This window comes from Haemaphysalis longicornis, unplaced genomic scaffold, assembly GCF_048455015.1.
Source record: "Haemaphysalis longicornis isolate Haplotype H1 unplaced genomic scaffold, Haemaphysalis longicornis Haplotype H1 scaffold_2, whole genome shotgun sequence".
Lineage (NCBI taxonomy): Eukaryota > Metazoa > Arthropoda > Arachnida > Ixodida > Ixodidae > Haemaphysalis > Haemaphysalis longicornis.
The window spans coordinates 69,678,919-69,699,293 of NW_027526295.1; the positions used below are offsets into that span (position 1 = coordinate 69,678,919).

The window sequence follows — 20,375 nt, forward strand, 5'->3', positions numbered from 1 at the left end:
GAGGATTTGAGTTTGATTCGAAACTGCCTGCACACTTATATGCTTCCATGCAGAGGTTGTGCTCATGGCTAAGTGAACTCGCTTATTTAATGTTAGGACAGGTTAGCGACATGCAGTTAGTATTAGAAATGTATGCGTTGTCACAATTAATTAGACATCTAAAATAGGTTATTGATCGGTACGTTCGTGCTGTACGAGAAACATCTTAGGTACGTTGGTAAAATATATCTAAATATCATCCAAAATGGAAGCACCAGCAACGTATTCCTAACATCCCAAATTTTTGATCAAAACTTGTACGTACCTGGGATGTCCACTAGATATTTTGCTGGCACATAGACATTTAGACTTTTGTGGGACGTCTAGGAGATGTCAGTGGTTTGCTGGGGAGCTTCTACCTTTGAAGGGTATAATCTGTTCATCGATACATAGATGCTCTTCAAGAGGCACAAGTGACAACTGTTCATTGATGGTATCAATCAGAGGCCGCACCTTCGCAAGCCGATCTCTTCCTGGAGCGTCCTTTGGGCCGAGAGTACTGTTGTCTACGAAGTGGATGTTATGCTTCAGTTTTTCGAAGCACCCCACAGGAAAGTTGTCAGCCACTTGGCTAACCCTGGTCACTGCACTCCAGTACCACCTTGTGTTCCTCATTTGAATGATCTACATCCACATGCACGTCCCGATAAACACTTCGATCTCTTCTGCAGTAGTGCAAAGGGGCTGACTCACGTCTTTCTGGAGTGCAAACAAATTGCTGTGATCTGCAATTAGTGAAATCAGCGAGCCAGGGAAGAGAACAAGCCCAACCAACAAGCCCAACTCGCAGTTCTTCTAAAGGGAAGAGAAACTTGAAGTATTGGAATGGGGTCTCTAGTTCTGCAATGAACTCAGGGAGTTCACTTTGCCCAGAGAACTGAACTGTCTGTGGATCTCTTATTAGATTCGCCTTCTTCCAAATGATCCGTCTTTTAGCTTGTGTGGGATGGTGGTCAGATGTTCTGCCATTTGCTGTACCTTCGTCCTCGTCGGAGCATGCAGTCGACTCACTTGTGCTGTCATTTAGGCTTTCGCGGTTGGGTTCGATATCTGTAGTGGAAACAGACAGCGATATGCAGGGCATGAAATTCGTGGTAAAATAAAGTGCAGTGCAGGTATAGAAAACAGTGTGCATCTGTATTTTTAAATCCGACAAAACCCCTAGGCGCAGTGCGGTGTCTTTGCGTTATAGGCAAAAATTTAAAACGCAGGAGCACAGACGCAAGGGTGCAGCCATAACGATGCGGGGCAGCCGCGGGCGTATGCACACACAATCATAAAAAATTCCAGCATTCCACCGTGCAACACACTGCACACACGATGAATCGAAAAGACTTACACTCCGGATCGTCGTCACTACCAGAAAGTTCGCTGTCTTCACTATCAGAAAGAATTGCTCGGCCATAAAAGCGTTTAGGGTCCATTTCTAGTTTGAGAGAAAAAAAAAACATGATGAGCACGTTGTTGCATATATGCAATATAGCAACTTTCTGTTGCAAGAAACACACCATTCCTTAACATAACGTTTTTTGGCATCTACGCGGTTAGGAGGATGTGTTGCAGGGCTTAACATTTCTTTCTGCGGTTGAATCCGTCGAGAAAAACATTTATAACATGCAAATCTTACCTGTGTAGCTCCGCGTTGGCGCGGGCAGCGTCCACCATGTTTGTTTGGCAATAGTTGAGCAGGATGAGCACAGAGGGCAGCACAAGACGGCGCGTTTTTCAAACTACTGTTGCAGAAATGCAACAGCATGAATAGAAGGGACCAAATGAAACTAGCTTTCGTTTTTGTCTGTATATTGGTATGTTGCGTAAATGCAACAAGGTGCAGTAAAGGGTATTAATGTGCGTGCAGTGAGCACGACTTCTATAACAACAAAACACAGCGCTGTTCTAGGCTTCAGAACAAAGGAAATACTACCATGCAAATACACCAATATACAACCTCGTTTAGACTTTTAACGTGTGTGCAGTGAACACGACTTCTATAACAACAAAACACAGTGGATAAAAGGCAAGAAAAGAGTTAAAGAATACGAATTTTCCAGCGAGTTACTTGCGCACTTCACCCGCACACTGTTAATGAAACAGAAGTCAAGTCGACACTTCACGGCCGAAATGTGGAAAAGAAATTACTAAAACTGCATTGCACGTAAACGAATAGTGTTTTACCTCTGCAAAGCTGTCATCCGCAGCAGCGGGAAGCACTTCCTGTGGCTTGTCTAGGCCTACACTTGCGACCAGCTTAGCATGCTTCCTCTCCAAGGTCTTTTGGCTACCTAAAAGAAAAGAAATTGAAAATGTTCACAATAATATTCTGCTCCCACTAGCGCACATACACCTAGCCCGGAACATCATTAAGCAGCCGTATACCATGCCTGTTCATATTAGTTCGTAATGTAGATCGATGCCATTTTACAGCATCAAACACATTTCCATTTCGCAAAAACATAACCTCACTTCATATCAGCCGGCACCTTTTTCACACCCACGAAGCCGTCCTAGCGAACATGTGGCAGGGGTAATAACTGCACCGTAGAGCTATGCAATCTCACTTGGCAGTGAACGAAAGGCTGACTTACCAACATCCAACAGGGTCGCCGGTGCAGGCTCCTCGTCAACGTTCCATTTGACAGTCACCATGGTGCCCCTATACTCATCGATGCACTTTTCCTGCTGAGACAGGCGGTAGCCTATTACAGCATCGGTAAGGCACCGAAGCGGGTACACATCATATTTCCGCTCGGTGACCCACTTCACAAGAATATGCGTCATTGCTGTGCACGAACTCGGCGACTTCTCGACCAAACCAACCAAACCACGTGCAGGCACAAAACAGGGAGGATTTTGTGCAGGCAAAAAGGCGCCAAGGAAGGCGCCGGAATGACACTTCGCCCCTAGTGGCTAGATAGCAAGGGCAGCTTTTGAGCTGTTACCTCTTGAATCAGGATGTGGAGCTAGCGACGCCATGCGGCCACTGCTTACTTTACTCAACTTTGGCAATGATCCTTATTTTCTTTCTATTCCTTGTTTTTTATAAATGTGCGGTTCAGAAAGCAAAACCTCTACAGAAATTTTAATATGTACCGAAAGTTGAACCACGGTAGACCTTTCTACTGCTTTCGTGAGAAATGTTTGCAAAGAAGCATTCACGAAGGATTATAGCAGCATTAGTGGATAAAATATTTTTTCAGGGGCGTTCTGTTATTTACCCGAAAGGGGGAAGCACCAGTGAAACGTAATTTACATTTAATAATATCGCAATTTTACGTGGCGAACGGAAGTCCGACGCATAACAGCACATGGGGAGGTAGAAAATTCTGATACACAATCGGAAATAAATCCTGCATTCAAATTGTTCATCATAACAAAGCGATTATCAACTTAGGTGCCATGAAAATTCGAGGAAGTCTTGTCAACTGACCTTTTGCAACGTGCCAAATGTCGAACTTGTGCTCCGTGTCGGGTTCATGTAGCCTCATGTGTTTCCTGATATCCGGGTGTCGGTCAGTGGTCAGCGATGCAACAGTGATGCCGCGTCCCTAAAGTTCCTGGAGGCCTTTACAAGGCCATACTTCTCCATAGATGGACTGCTTTTTAGTTGTTCATTCTGAAAGTCACACATCCAAGTATGCACTCTGTCAGCATACAAGGACAATACAAGGACAGAACTTATTTTATGGGTAAAAAACAAACTTGCCTCCTGTAGCTGTACTTGAACAAAATGGACGACCTTGCTAGATACATCCATAAAAGTGTAAGTCATGCACTTTGCAGAAAAACTTGGCGGGTCACATCGCCCGTCACCAGCCATATCTACTGGCCTCTTCAGCTGAGATAACAGTGCTTCCTGCTGGTCCTCTAACACCTAAAAGAGCACAGTGAAATGTCGGTGAATGCCCAGTAGTACCAGGATGGCACGATAGCAATTTCAACTTTTTTTGAACTGAAATGCAATTTGCATTTCAGTAAATATGTATATTGCCTTGAACATGCTATACGCAAGTTCCACCAAACCCGAAACAGTTTCCTCCCCAAGGTATCTCTCCCTTGCAACGCACTCCTGTGTTGCACAAAGCAACATAGTCTGCACTTTTGAAAATCCTACAAAGAGGCTACACAAATTCCTGCAAATATAAGATGTGCATTTTAGTTAAGCACAGTCACCACGTGGACACTTGGTAAGACATGTGCGGGACTGTGCTGAATTGAAATGCACATTTTACCGTGCCAGGGCTTTTGTCCGCACACACCTTGCTGATGGAAAAGGGCACCACTGTTATTCAGGATTGATATTGAGTGACTGATAACTTTCAATGAATTATGTGTAAAATGATGCACTCTGTTACGTACACGCTGCATGGAGGGCTCGAAGAGTATCCTTTGGTGGAGGTAGAATGTGCGGGTAGCTGGTACCCTAATTCTGGCGTCTCGAAGCAAGCGCAGAACTTTTTCAGGACCAGCACTTGAAAAGCTGATGGCTGCACACAGCAGATTTCCAGCTGCTCGGTTGTTAATGAGAGGCTGGCTGGCCCACGTTGCAGCATGCTGTTCACGGCAAACTGGGCTGACTTCAAGTAGAGAGCCAGCGGTCTCCCGTCCAACAACCCTTACAAACTGCACAGGAAAGTCTGGAAGAGCACACCTTCAGTGTGCAGCAAGGAGCTTAGCAAGGGCATTGCGAACGGCCACCTGTGATGGCTCTTCGCAGTTGCTTGTGAACACAGGCTGTGGGTGCCGTTCGTCATCTGCATGCGGCACTTCGAGCCAGCTTGCGTCACAGTGGTCACTCGTACCCTCACGAATGTTGTGCCGCACACAAGCAGTACGGACAATGATATTTACATTGTCAATGCATCACTCGAGCCCTTTGTGCACCATACGGAACCTGGCCTTCATTCTTCCAAAACCGTTTTCAACGACACGCCTGGCACTAGAAAGGCAGTAGTTGAAGGCTTCTGAAGGCGACCCTGGACGACCTGGTTGAGGGTATGGTTTCATGAGATTGCATTGCAGTGGAAATGCCTGGTCTGCAAGTAGGACAGGGCCAACTTGCACTCCTTCAATAGTCTTCGTTCCGATTTTGAAGAGAGAGCTGTCAAGAACGCTTGGAAGTCGTGAACCATCAAAAACTGCTGCACCATGGTTCCTTCCAAAGGAACCAACATTTTTATAAAGAAATTTGTATGCGTGGTTCACAACAGCCAATGAAATTACGCTGTACCACCCCTTGTAGTTATAATAATCGGACGCGTGTTCCTTTGGGGGGCAAACTTCAATGTGGCACCCGTCGAGTGCGCCTACACTCTGGGCAAAGCCAGTGCTTGCAGTCAACTGCTGCACGTGTTCAACCAATTCGCGGGCCCGCTGAGGTTCCAGCTGGCTTATCACTGCACTGCAGAACTCCCTAAAAATGAGAATAATGAAACTGCGGCTAATGCCAACATTATTTAACGTTCCACGTCGTCATAGTCCGTGATGGGGGTGAGTATGGTTGGCACTAGCCCTTTTGCGTAGAGGCAAACGACATCGCGCAGGTGCATCTCGCAGCATCCCTGGAGGTGCTCGGTCACTTTGTTCATCGGGCCATCCAGAGACAGCACGAAGTGCTGCCTCGACGTGAGCCTTTCCCCTAGCTGCTCATTGATTTGCCGAATTAGTCTTCTTCAGACTCCGCCCTAGTTCTTTTTGTCCTGCGTGCTCTGCGGAAAGGTGTCGCGGGGGAGTTAGCGTACTTGGAAAGAGCGGAAGAAATCTCGTTAGGCGAAGGCAGGGAGTTGCAGGGAGAAGCGTTGGAAGACGAGGGGAAGGAAGCTGGGGCAGAAGCGGGAAAGTGGGCAGCAGAAGGCCGGCGAAATGCTGTAGACGGGAAGCTGCTAGGGGGCAGAGATGGGCAACTGCTGTCGCTGTGTTCCTGTACCATTGGCAGTAGCAGCCCGTCCACTGTGACACAGTCTTCATCCTCCTCCTCTATTATGTGGACCTGCAGCACCTCGTCCACAGAGTTGGAGGAGCCAGCCACATCGGGGTCCATATTGCTGGTGGTCCTGAGAAAGGGCAGCAGATTTCAAGGGTATTGGCCGACTGGGGTTAAAATTGTGACCGTCGGAAAAGTTTCTAGAGTGCGATTAAAAAAATCTCGAATGTGATGCCTGAAACATGCAACTCTGCAAACGATTGTTGAAAATTGGCCATTCTGAAAGAAATGTTGCGAAAAGAGCAGTCATTAAGCAAGGTGGAGGTGACTTTGCAGCCAGCCAAGCAAATGCTACAAGCGAGCCCAGCTGGCCAGGCCCTCAGTGAAAATGCATGGAGCACATGACCACACGGGTGTTTGACTGGTGCTGCAGCAGGCCAGCCGTGATGCCACTAGTGCATGCCTGTTGGTGTATGACATAGGCAGTCCCAGCTACAAATCTGTTTTAAGTGCACAGAATTGGTCCACTAGGCATTTTACATAACTACTGGTTCTGCTTGGCCACAGAATGTAAAATGGCCATTGTTTCGGACATTCTACACATAAAATGCTGTATTTTTCACGCATGTGTAAATGAATGCTACGAACTGTTATTTTCTCTACAAGTCTGTTGGTACACTTTTATCTGTATTATGATGCAACAAAATCTTGTTGCTCTACCTGCTTTGAAATTGTAGTGTTTTCTCAAAAAGGCAATAATGTTTACAAAAGTGTAAATAAGGGTCAAAAACTTGCTCTAGCAGCTCTGTATGTTGCTTTGAAATCACATACTTTGCTACTGCTTTTCTTGCTGGCTAGCGTCATGTAATGTGAATGGCCTCACTACGACTACAATAGATTGGCAAGTTTCTGGCTGCCTAGTTACACCTCTAATGTCCAAAAAGGTAAGCACATTACGTATGTGCCGTACACACACCTTGTTCCAGCGCTGAAATAAAAGTGAAATGAAGGTTTCTCATACTTCCTTGGTTCAATAACATCCTTCAGGAAAAGGAGCTGCTTGAAGTGGGCCCACGGCGATGAAAGCTGCTCCGGCTCGTCAGCGGGTGCACCGCTTGCTTTCTTTGCTTCCTTCAGCTTGCGGGCGAATGTATCTCGTAGGTTCCTCCACCGCTTGCCAAGTTCTTTAATGTCGACTGCGTAAAAATTCACACAGTTACAGCACTTAAGTCACTTACTGCAAAGGGTTATTTTGGAAGGATATTTATGTCAACAGCAGCTAGATATGTCAGTTTTTCAAGCATGTAAAGGATTTTTTTTTGTAGCGGCAGAACCAAGAGCACCAATTAATTAGGCGTGCCATAGTGGAGCGCTCCGGATTATTAATTTTGATGACCTTAGCACCGTTCACGTGCGGCCAAACACGGGCGTGCGCTTATTTCCTGACATGCATTCTGGTGTGACATGCACAGCTGCAAAGCCAGAGCGCAAATGGCCAACACAATGTATGTAGTGGCCCTTTCGGTCCGGCATGTGTTCAATTGACTAACGCACGCGGTAATTGCTTTCAAGTATTACTGAAACACTGTTTGGAAAACCAACAACGGCGTAAATTTGGCCTTGGTGTACAGTTGACAGAGTGAAATAAAACAGTGCGAGTGCACCGCTACACGTGACGTCGCGCTTGCGGGTAGCCCGGGCCCAGAGCAGTCGCGCGAAAGCCACTGCGCTGGGCATGATAATCGCTCGCTCATTTGAGGCACCAAGTTTGGTGATAGTTTAGTCGCTTATTTAAACCGGCCCGGCAGGTTGAAAAGTCCCTGTGTTTACATCCATTTACTATGATCTCACTAGAAGTAGCGGATTTTGTAAATGCGAGCTACGTAAATCTTGGCTGTAATGTCATCCGCTAATAACATCTGCGCCTGAACTACGAAATACCACGAAACAACGTAATAGTGAGGAAGGCTTCACACTAGTCGTTGGTACAGCGATATGCACAGAAATGGTAGACGTACCTTTTGTGCCTTCCAATCCCATGCCCCTGGCGACACGTTTTCAACTTGGCGTTCGTAAGTCGAGCATCTTGTATTCAGCGCACCTCAGGTCCCAGATTGAGGGCTCCCTGTATATCAGGGCAATCAAAGTCTCATTTTCTTGAGCTCGTGCCGATTGCGCGTCCATCTTCGGTCATTGATCAACAAAGAGGGAAGATGCCGGGAGCCGCTCAGGGACCTGCGCACCTTCGCTCCCGTGCAAAGTGACGTCGTTATGACGACAGCTTATGATGACACCTTCGGGCTCTCATTGGCTGGGGCCCCACGATGGTCGCAACCATGGCACGACTGCATCTGGCTTGCCAGTCGCACGTCATGAGCCACCTCCGGCCAGCGATCGACGCCAAAACGGGTCCTAACGATCAATCGTAACGATCAGTCGCATGCGAATCGCGTGCACTAGTCGTACATGTGTCCAGCGCTTCTTCCAGGACGTCGGTAAGCTCAGCTCTAACAGCAGGTTCAGTCAGTTCACAAGTGGCATCTTCTTCGTCACTTTCCCCGATATCGGAAATATTTCCATCAGCTATCAGCTCCAAAAGCCTTTCAGCTGACTCTTGCGTTTTCTCATGCTTTCTTGCACTGTAAAATGACGGAAGAAGGAATGGATAAAAAACCTGCAAAGATGAAAGCAGCGTTTCATTTCTGCAGCCACCACGGCGCATTGTACACACTTGTGTACATGTGCATGCACAAGCATCAGCATTCCGTCATCACCTCAAAAAGGATTAAATTATCTCAGGTTGGTACTTTATATATCACGCAAACGTATCTCATCTTTATTTTAGTGCTACAGCGTGCAACAAACAGCTAAAAAAATGAAAATGGCTCACCGCTCTTTGCTGCACCGGTGTCCGCCATCCCTTGTTTTGATGTGAATATCTTCGCCAAAATACGACAGATGGCGCCAAAACCGCAATGGTTGTCAGCTTAAAGCTTACGAATGCGCAAAAACAGCTAAATAAATAATTCTGCGTCTGAAACGCAAAAAAAAGACCAAACGCGCGATGTACACAATTGTGTACAAGGTGCCTGAAAGGGTTAAAGGTTGTACCATAATGACACTGTTAAGAACGTCATAGCACCAAGCTGGTGAAATTTTTTTGCAATGCTGATATGAAACAGTGAGCGAGCACTAGGTATTAACGTTGTGGCCTGCCCTGTGCGATTTGTCTGTGACCTGAGACGTTGTGACCCAGTGTCGAGCAGCGACGGCGCTCGTCGTGCCGTTATTTTGTACACCCACGAGGCCAAGGTATGCAATGATATTCTGCAGGCGCCAACGTAGCGTGGGCATCTAATTTTATTGCGGTGTTGCTTGGCAATTTAACCATAAACCCAGGTGCACTTTTTACTCTTTCGACCAATAATAAAGAACGTCTACAGGAATAATTACTGTTGTGTGATAACTACTGTTGCGTGACAAAGTGACGGGAATTCTGTCGCTTTGTCGCGCGACGATGGTTTTTGTCGAATAGCAAGAACCAATTTTTGTCACTGGACAGAATTCCTGTCGCTTTCGCTCGCTTTCATCGCAAGTGTGAACGGGCCTTAATCCGTCAGCTAAGCTCGCGCAGCTCCGGACAGTGCGTTTCAATCTGCACGTGCAAGTCGTGCGCGTTGTGCGGCAAGGCAGCAGGATATTGAAAAAAAAAAAAAAAACAGTATCACATCTGCTTCCTCTACCAAGGAAACAAACAGGTGCGCAGCAAAACGTCACTTCCAAATGCGGGAGAGCCTGCTTTCAAAGGCGCGAGCCTTTGTGCGGGCTCCAATGCGGTCGCTCGTGTGGCTAGCATCAGCGATAACGACATTTACGTAGCTTCAGTGAGCTGTCATTGCCGTAAACGAACTCCAGCTCGAGCGGCTTCCTTTTAAGGGGAGATGCTCCTCGAAAACAATAAGCCATAGAGTGCTGATATCTAGCTAGAAATTGTGTACAAGGTCTGAAACTATGAATAAAATATCCGAGCAGCAAAGTACTTTCTTTTTGCCACTCACCTAAGAGTTAATTTATTAATTAACATTTATTAATGAGAGGTAGTGCAGATCCAAGTAGATATCAGCACTCTATGCACTCTGCTCAATGTGTGTGCCAAATTTCGCTGTCGTATGACCATTCTAAGTGCCCCAAACACTTCCCGGAAAAAATGCAACTTGGCCAAAATTGCAAAATGAGAAAAACACGCTTGAAAGTTTCAGAAGTGTGTATTTACAAACATGCAAATTAATTAGCCTAAAACTTTGGCTGAACACTCACACATGTCCAGAGAGTATATGAGGTACCTAGAACCCTCCAGCGTGTACGTTTTTCCTTCCCGGCTGGTGCGGCAGGACTCCTCGATCCGGGCCCTCTTGGCTGCACTGCGACGGTGGGCCCTCACTTCAGCAGTCTGCTGTGCATTCATTTTCTGCATGCGCATGCTGTCTCGGCGGTCGCTGAGGGTAACTAGGGCCTCTGAAGGAAGTACCCCAAGCTCTTCCAGCACCTGCTCGAAACTTGCGTGGCCCCTATTGTACCACAGGACTGCAATGGCTGTGGCCGTTTCCACAGCAGTCCAGGAAGCGAAACGGGTCTTCGGACAGAGCAGCCATATCTTACTATTGAGGGATTCAGCTGCGTTCTGTGTCTTGCCGTGGAGGCACCTTGTGAGCAGTTTCTCATCTGTGAGACGCTTATAGATGGGGAGGATTGCCAAACCCTGTGCCTTGGTCAGGAGGGGGGTGTGGCACGGTGCAGGCTTGCCCTGTGCTTCAGCACGTCGGTGCTTACACCAAGAGTCTGGTCCTGCAGGACAGAACTTGTGGCTGCTCGCACCGTCTGTTGAGCAGGAATGAAAATATGATGCCCATTTTGCAGTGTACATGTTTGGACACTTCCCCTGTTGTTCACAATGGCCACCTGGAAGTAAGTTTGAAGCTTTTGGATGGCGGGCTCCTTCAGCTTCTCGCCTTGTGGAAGTGGCGTTGGTAGTTTGCGCAGGCCGGTGCCCAGTCGTTTTGCCACATGGTTGGTGCACTCCTCTTTTTCCACCGCCGTGTCAGGGTACACGTTAGCATCACAGACTGCTTTGTGGGCCTTGCTATCCCCATCGCTCAGAAAAGTGGTGAACCGCAGGGGTGTCTCATAATCCAGAGTTCTTTGCCAAATGTGCACTGCAGCTTCGGCTTCCATGGCGTGAGACGAACAGTCGCAATTTTTTTCACAGACAGGACCATGGAACGCCTGCCATGTCTCCTCATCCTCTCCCATGTCTTTATGGACACTACATGCAAGGCAGAAGTTCGAAAGGACTTCATAGTCCAAGCACAAACCAGTGTCCAAAGACACAACTGTTCCCACACCGTTGTGGCTTTTATGGCCTCTTTTTTGCCATGTGCCGTCAAACATGACTGGCACGTCACCACCGCCAGCCGCCTCTTGGGTCACACTGCGTGCCCTTTCCAGGTTTTCGCTCACAGCCTTCACAGCAGCACTGTGAATTTTTTTGCCGATCGCGTGGAATGTTTTGTGGTGCATAGGGTTTGGCAACCCAACTACTGCACAAAATCGTGATAGCTGCTCATGCCCAATTCCAACGGCACGCGCGGCCAGGACCGCTTTCACATTCACGGCAAATGTTTCACGCGAACTCCCGCTGTCGTAGCTTCTGTTTGAAGAGCGGCCACCATCTGAAGTGACCCGCTTCGACGCGTATGAGGACGAAAGGACGCTCTCCGGGCACTCCGCATTTTCGCAATGGAGCTCTAGAAATGCAGAAAGTCCTTTCCGCTTTTTATCGGGCGCCCGAACCGCGAGTTTTTGCTCGTGGCAAACAGGGCATGCCGCGCCCGCGACGACGGCAGTCAATGCCCCCAACTCGCACAGCACTACGCTTTCAGCACGATCGGCGTCCGGTCTGACGTCGTTTTTGAAAAACTCGATCTTTTTCTGCGATGCGCTCACGAAATTCACCGCAGCGCCGATCTCCTTGTCACTGTGGTCGCTGTTGCCATGGGCGATGTTGCCGTGGTCGACGTTAGGCCTAGCGGCCGCCGGCCCGTCGGAGACGTTCTTTTCGGCTGCGACCTTCTTGTACGTCCTCCGCCGCTTTCCTCGGAACTTATTCTTTGTTCTATATTTCCGGTGGTCGGCGTTGCACTTTTTCGGGCTTGCCATCGCACGAAAACACGAAAAAACAACTCGGGAAAACTTAAAAAAAAAAAAAAACGGGAAAACTGCGGGGCAAACCAGCGCAAAAAACACAGGCGCAGTCAGCCAATGGCGGCCCCGCGTCAGTGGCGCGCGATTTGAAACGCCGGGAAGAGGAGGTTTTTTGTTGCTTTTTTTTTTTAGATTTTCCGTGAAGACACGAGACTCCCGAAGGTTGCCTCGTGGAGAGTATGGACAACTCTACATGAACCAACGGTCGCAATATGGCGGGCACCGCTCTTCGCGGCCCCGCGAGCTGGCAAAAAGAGCCAATTTTCGCATAATTTTGCGATGTCGCGCGTCACCGCGGCTCACTTAGATGCATTTTTCACAAACTTCTGATGCGAATTTCGACGTGATATTTTCAGATGTCAAAATAGAATCTATAAAGATGATAAAACAACAAAAAACAGAGAAGGTGAAATTTGGAAAAAAACGCCCCTTTTCGACCCGCGTCTCCCCTTCAAGGCCGAAGTTTGAAGGCAAAAACCTTGGACTGTGACAGATGACGCCTCCTGACATTTCACACCACAACACACCAAGTGTCCCGCATCCAGCACCGCGTCGCACTCGGTGTAGCACCGGATTCGTTTATCCGAGGTTCCTGCGTGCCTCATTACATCGCCCCACGACAATGAGCGCGTGAAGGGCAACATAGCCCAGAAATGACGATAGATCGGGGTATACAGATGACCAGGGCAACAGATGATCGGGGTATACAGCCGGAGCACTACGATGCGCCTCCAATCACCGCTTGGTCCGCCATATTGCAATCGCCGGGTTGACTGGCGCGCCCTCTATATGCCGCGTGTGCACCCGCTTTGCACGCTTTGCTGCTGGCCCTTTTGGTGGTCGGCCTGGTGCCACACGTTTCGAGCCCCTGTTTAAGCCGGCACGGCGTCTTGCAATGCTTGTCGGCTGCACACTGATTCTGCTGCCCGATCTAGTGGCTTTGGCAAGTGAGGCATCTACTCTCATTAAAGCCTCAACAAGAGCCTGCTGGTTGGTTACTTTTTTCAGGCGCTTGGCAATACTTGCCGCATATTTGCTGCAGGCGGGGTTGTCCTTGGCGAAGGATTCCAACTGCTCAAATGAGCACAGCATGTCTCTGTATGAATCCATGCTCTGAAGACAATGCAACAATGCCAGCAATTCTTGGAGGCAGTTTGGCTACGTAATGCTTCATATATGGTAGGCCGTAAAATTCTAACAATTTGGACTATCGCACTGCATTGACTATTTACATGCTGCATGGTGAATGCCATTATATTTTGAGGGTGTATTATTTTTAAGTAGAAGTCAATATTTAGCGCCCTATGCACTGCAGACATTTCTACAAATCAAGCCGAACCAGATTTTTTCCAGAAAATTTGTCATCAACATCATCACTAAATAGAATCGCAGAGTGAGTCTTAATTTTTGCTAGGCAAAAATGATCTCAACATGTAAAACTTAGCAATCACCTAGTAAAAATCTATCGCTGTCAATCATTTTGAGATTACAGAATTGTTCTAGATTCACTGACAGCCTATGCTGACTAGTAGAAAATTGTGCAGAACTTACTATGGATCAAGTAAATTGGTAGATGGCTTCTCACCAACCTACGACAAATGGCTTACTTGCATAGGTCAAAGCAACAAGTACTGTAAGCTGCATGGTCAAGCAAGCACTCTGGTCTGTGACTGTCTGCATTGCCAGTGACCTCCAATGCCCGTGTGCTCCCTGACAATGAGCTAGATCCTTTGCTGCTTTCCCTTAACCACTACACTGTAAATAGAAATTAGCCTTCGACATCACTTTGACTTCACTAACAAAGGCTTCTTTAAGTTCAAACAGAAATAACTGGATTGCTATAAGGAGTCTGAGTAAGCTTGCAGGTTTATTTGCAGGCGTACAATTACGATGCCTTGTTACCCCACTATACTCGGGATTTTCTTCTACAGAGGTTTGATATAAAGGTTCCACATGGTTCTTTTGAAAACTACCAGTGGAAATATACGAGGCATCTACTTGTGAAACTGTGGCGCAACAGTTCGGGCAATTTGGCTGCCTTGGAGAAAAACAGCAGGGTGGTACAAATCTTGTTCTCCTGTATTTCCTGGCTGCTCGAAGGCCTGCAGCTTGTTCCATTTGAGGGCTGAAATGGCTGTTCAACGTCAAAATGCTCTGCAGGAGCAGCTTGAGGCTCTGATGAGTTCTCGTGCAGTCCTTTAAAGAACTCAGCTCCAGGGCACTCATCCCCCAGTGCAAGCCTACCGAGCTCTTGCTGACCTTCCCTGGTCAGCAGAGGTGCATTGGGGAAGGTTCCACCAAACACGTTGTGCACAAGCACCTGGTGTTTGCAGAATGCACCCTGCTGACCAGAGTGGCATGTGCACAGCCCAATGGTGGAGTTGACGTCGTACATCGTGCCGTCCTCTTTGCCGCTTGGTATGACGTAGAGGCCGTCCCCACAGGATACTGTACGATCCTTGGCAGTCTCTGGGAGTCGCTTGAGGAGCTTCTCGTACAGCAGCCTGTGCCCTGCCACACGCGAGTTCGCATGGTCAATAATTCGGTTGCGGAAGTACTTCTCCCATGTAACCGCGAGGAACTCCACCAGGGCCACATCATTGTAGGCTTTAGTGCGACTCAGCACAATGTCCTTAAAAATCCTGATGGAAGCCTCAGAATAATTGTTCGTGTTGTGGCCCCTTGTTTTAAAGTGCAGACGGAAGAGCAAGACCCACTCCGCTTCCTTCTCCATGAAAGTATCTACACGGTTGACGTAGCCTGCATGTTGCTGGGAGTGGAGCTCCTGCTTGGCTGCTTCCAGGCTTTCAGGGGTATCAGCATACGTGACCTGCACATTTGGAGGTCACAGACACATGTGCATGCACATATAATATGCATACATTGCATATACATGCACACAACACATACATACTATATGTGTGCAAAAATGTGAAATGTTTACTCTCAGTCAAATGGAATGCTTTATGTCCAGTCAGTCAATTTTCATGGCTTGCAAAAAAACAGCAATGCACACAAAAGACCAGACGAAAGAAAGAAAGGCCATGGTGCTACTACCACAGGCCAAAGTGTGAGAATTTGTGACAGTGGTGCATTCACAAAAGTTGCAGATGATCCCTAAGCATATTCTTAAAAGGTTCGATCTTAGAAGTTTATTTTGGCTCTGGTCGTTGTTACAACAAAGCGTTGCAAAGTTGTGTTGCAGTGGAAACTCCAGGCCAATTAGGACTGCATTTGCAAGCACACTCCCTTTGTAGATGCCAAACGAGTCATGCGCCGCAGAATCTGCATTCCCTTCTCTCGGTGCTGGGCTGGTGTTCCCTATATTAACGTTCAACTCACGCGCTGTGATTCATAAGCCATTCACCAGCATCAAAACGTGCCGGTGGGAGAGGCCATAGACACATGTGCTTGTGAGACGCGGCTTTTGTGGACACTAGCCAGGTGCACAGTCCCCCCCCCCACCTCCCCTTTAGCAAAGTAACACTTCCGCATTAAAAGCAACTCAATGTTACCCTTTGTTGTGAGCATTGCGTGAGAGTTCCCTTCACTATATGCATTCAGAAGCTGGTGCAGTTTCGCTAAGAAGTTGAGTCACCCTTGTTGTGCCCCACCACATTCCTTGTTTTAGTTAAGACGCTAATAACACGTGGCACGTGCCGTTCATATCATTTTCCCTCAACATGCAAACAGTGTATGCCAGCACACTATCATTATTTCAGGCCTGCTAGCCGTACCTTTGGCCCATTATCGTAACCTCCTTTACAATTTGGCACGCAACAGCGACCCATATTCGCACGAATATGGCAAGCATAGCGCGAACGCTTCTACATCACACGGCAAGAACGGACGACTGCCGGCGCCGCGCTATTCTTTTTGCACAAAACAAATGTACCTGTTTTGTTTTGGCGCCACCTATCGAAAAGCAAGAAAAGGCTGCGGCAAAGCGATGAGGCATGTGGCGTTAAAACTACTGCGTAGTCGCCGAGGTGGCGCTGGCTTTGCACAGTATTTCTGCAAGCATGCTACGTCAGGATTACTGCAAAGTAGCATATGTGGAAGTAGTGGCAAAAATGAGCCGGCCGTTTCGAGATGTTTCGCTAGGGCAAGGTGCAGTGATGTCAGAGGGCTTGGCAGGAGGGGTGGGAGGGCCTTCTAATCTAGGTGGCTCTCACTGACTGCGCGAGCACAGAAAATAAAGGAGGCTATGCTTTGGGACGCTCGCCACTCCAGTTGCCACCAGTGTTGCGGAATGGGCGTCCTCATTCCATTCCAATTCCATTCCGGGGAATGACAATTTGCCTAAATTCCATTCCTTTAAATTCCTCAGAATGCCAAAACATCCCCCATTCCTACTCCTGGAATTGCCTGGCAGTTCAATTCGATTCCTTTAATTCCTCAACATATGAAAGACACGTTGGTAGTTTTATCGAGGTATTATAAAGTTACCAATGAACCCGCTATTAAGCTGATGTTATACAAGCGTTAAGAACTGCTAAAATACGCAAAACACATCACCAAGGTCAAGGGATGGTGGCTTCGTGGCATATCTAGATACGTGCATTGCAATTACCGGACTAATTACCAGAGGGGCAGTTCTCCTGGTAGTTATTATAGTATTTGCATGGTCAGCATGTTTTTACGAGTTGTGATGATTTACTACACTCTTAGCCAAAAAAGATTAAAGGGGCATGGGCGTTAGTCCTTTTGGGGACTAAATGTGTTGCCACTAGCATTAGTCCTTTTTGGGACTAACGGCAAGGGTACCAACTGTTAGTCCCTCTACACTGAGTGCCTTGACGGTTCAACTGTTGGTCCCTTTCAGATCAACTGTTAGTCTCCCCTGTTAGTCCACTGGTGACCAACCGTTGGTCCTCTGAGTATCAATCGTTACGCTTTCCCGTTACTCCCCTTAGACCAATTGACGCTTTCAAGACTAAATGTTCATCCCTGAAAATGCTCTCCACTGGATTAACTGTGCATACTAAAAGTCGATGTGTTGGCTCGTGCAAATACTCCATGGGGAGTGACTGTCGTTCCATTAGACCGACAATTCCGAAAGCAGGAGTAAACAGTATTTATTGGCCACTTGAAATATTCACGACGAAGAAAATGTCACTTTCAAGCTTTTATTGCAACACTGTGTAAGCAACATACGCAACACAAGTAAACCGTACTTCACTCTGAATGTCGGAGTCTTTATTTCGAAGGCCTGTTTGGCACACCTTGTCACGGCGATGCGCCCAGTATTGGGCTATTCCGGGTATACATGGCTGATGTCCTTGGCGCAAGCGTGCTCCACTTGCACGAGGTACATGTCCGTTCAGAGCAGACAACTATCCTCCGTTCCGCTGTTGGCAAGGGGCGCATGTTGTCACGCTCCTACAAGAAAGAAATAGGACAACAAAACAAGTGTTAATTGTGGTAGGATAACATTCGTGGTAGGACGCAAAAATGAGAAAAAGCGCAGTTTCCAGCAGCCCTAACAAACGTCCGTAAATATACCCCAAAAAGCAAAAAGATAGAAGCAAAATCAACGCTTTATGTAGTCCAGCCAAACGAGGCCTGTGAAGTGCACTGAGTACAAGGCTATGGATTAATTAAGACCCTGGCCACGCTCGTTAACATGCGAAACTCAGGCATTGTTGTTTTTCCTACTCCAGCAGAAAAGACGCCACTCCAACCAGAAACAGAACCTGGGAGCTCGTGCTCTCTGACTGAACGCAGTGAACCACTGTATGAGAGCAACAGAAAATATAAAGATTGCTCATTATTCGCATGCAGAATCGCTATCATGCTCAGAGGCTTACGTAGCACGAAACAAGGGCCCCTTCCCTCCCTTTCACGAGGCATGTGAGGAAAGAGACGCTTCCTGTCAGCACAGATCTTAATCAGAATGGTTTTACTGCAATGAAAAATAAAAAAACCAATAATATTTAATTATTGGAAGAAAACCTGCTTTCCAGCGCTAATGGAGCGGGTCTGTAGAACAAGGTCATTATTGATTTCTGACTGTGGTGTCGGTGTCAAAGAGCGAGTTTTTATTTCAAAATGTAATAAGAGCCAAATTTTCTCAATGTTTAACAAATTTAACAATGTTTAGCAAATAGCATCGGGCGAAAAAAACAAAAGGGCATTTTCTCAGCTTGCTGCATTGGGAGTGGTTATGGCTGCACGTTTTTATTTCTTCTTTGCGGACAGTTCACAGTGAGTTCGTACCAGTTACCTCCACGTTCGTACGTGCACACAAAAAAAGGCTTTCAAAGGAAAGGGGCAAAAAAATGAGGCTGACCTCGCTAAGAGCGCTTGGCTACCAGTGAGGGAGCAACGAAAATGAAAAAAAGTGAAGGAAGCTTTCGGCCACTGTAGATTAGTCACGCGAGCGTGCGCCTGCTACTGTGAAATTGTTGTGAAAGGCACGGGTGACAGGTGTGTGCGGGAGGTACCCTAGGCAGGGCGACAATGTTTCGTGCACGAGTTTCCCGAAAGCAAAACAAAACTTTTTTTTTTTTTTTTGGGGGGGGGGGGTGGGGGGAGGGAGCGGAGGGAGGGCGCCTTACTTCCAGTTTAGGTTCGCCGTGGCGGCCACTAGGAGGACTGGTACTGGACAAGGGGCCATTAGATAACACTGTATTCTGGAAAAAAAAAAAAACAAAAAAACTCGCCGTGAGGTACAGAAAGATACTACGGTTCTGTTACGGTTTTTATTATGCCAGTCAGACCGCGCCTTCCAGGAACACTTAATTTCGCCGTTTTGCTGTGGTCCGGCAGATTGCAAGTTTGGGTTCCGCATGATATGGGGAAAAATGCCGTATTTAGCCAATTTACATCAGATTTTAACCGCTATTGTCTAGTTTTATTCTGGACGTAGTTGCGGTTACGAGGGTGCAACTATTTTTGCCCTACTCAGCCTCAGAGTGTACGCGTCCCTTGCGTATCAGGTGTTTTGCCATACTTTTTCAAATTTTTCTGCTTCAAATACAGTCGATCCCGGATATAACGAACTCCAAGGGGATCGTAAAATAGTTCGATATATCGATAATTCGAAATATAAAATATGCCTACCTGAAGCTTACCTGAATACTCCGCACATCACTGAGAGCTTTCGGAGATCGTGACAAGCGGTTTGTAACCGACTTGTTCTCCAAAGCACGGAAAATACGAAACACAGCGCAACGACCACGGCCATTTATTTGGCATGAAAAAAGTCCGTGAGCTTGGACTGCTTCTTCTTTTGCGCCATGAAGTTCATTAAACTGTCTTCAAGTTTGCTGACGCTGTCCAAATGCTAAAGTCCGGCGCCTTCCATTGCGCCGCAACAGCGGCGAATCACGCTGAACGCCGACGCAAGCTCAGCTGCAGTAGGCGGGTGGATATCTTCATCGGAGTCGCTTGTTGCCGCTTCTTCGGCAGCGGCAATTGCGATGTCCGCCACGATCTCCGCATCGGTGAGATCCGCCACAGCCTGCGCGTCATCGTCAGCACTTAAAAAATCGCGCGCTGTTGCGCCATCTTGGATGGCACCTGGGAATGCCGCCAGCGCCTGAAATTCACAGTCGAAGCACTCAACGCCGTCGTCTTCGGTGTCCGAACACGCCTCGTCAGGAGTCACCACACAGCCCGCTTTGCGGAAGCAGTTTACGACTGTGGTTTGTTTCACGTCGTTCCAAGCGCCTGTCAGCATCTGTGTAGCTCCAAGAAGGTCAACTTTGAGTTCGATTCCCAAACGAAGGTTCGTCAGGAGCCTCTGCACCAGTCGTCGCCTGTACCCAACCTTGAAGGCTTTGATAATGCCTTGGTCGAGAGGCTGCAGCTTCGCCGTAGTGTTGGCCGGCAAAAATTTCACGGTGATGTTTTTCAGTTGGATGGCGACGTGGTGGGCCGAACAATTGTCGAGAAGGAGACAGACTTGGCGGCCGGACTTCTCCAGCTCGGTATCCCATGCCCGGAGCCACTCCGTGAACAGATCGCGTGTCATCCACGCTTTTTTGTTGGATGCGTAGCGCACCGAGAGACCTCTTGCGTTCTTGAAGCAGCGTGGCGATCTGCTCTTGCCGATAACGAACGGCTGAAGTTTGCACGAGCCGTCCATATTTGCAGCGAGCAAAATGGAGATGCGCACCTTGCTCATTTTTCCGCCATGGCATTTGCTGCC

The 20,375-nt window shown here is 47.7% G+C and overlaps 1 protein-coding gene across 1 annotated transcript; it reads right to left on the minus strand.

Moving 5' to 3' along the window:
* Window positions 1-10,583: 10,583 nt before the first annotated feature.
* LOC144168976 (uncharacterized) lies at window positions 10,584-18,698 on the minus strand. Its single transcript, XM_077697978.1, has one exon. The coding sequence runs from the start codon at window positions 12,173-12,175 to the stop codon at window positions 10,730-10,732; it is 1,446 nt and encodes a 481-aa protein (XP_077554104.1). The 5' UTR covers window positions 12,176-18,698; the 3' UTR covers window positions 10,584-10,729.
* Window positions 18,699-20,375: the final 1,677 nt, after the last annotated feature.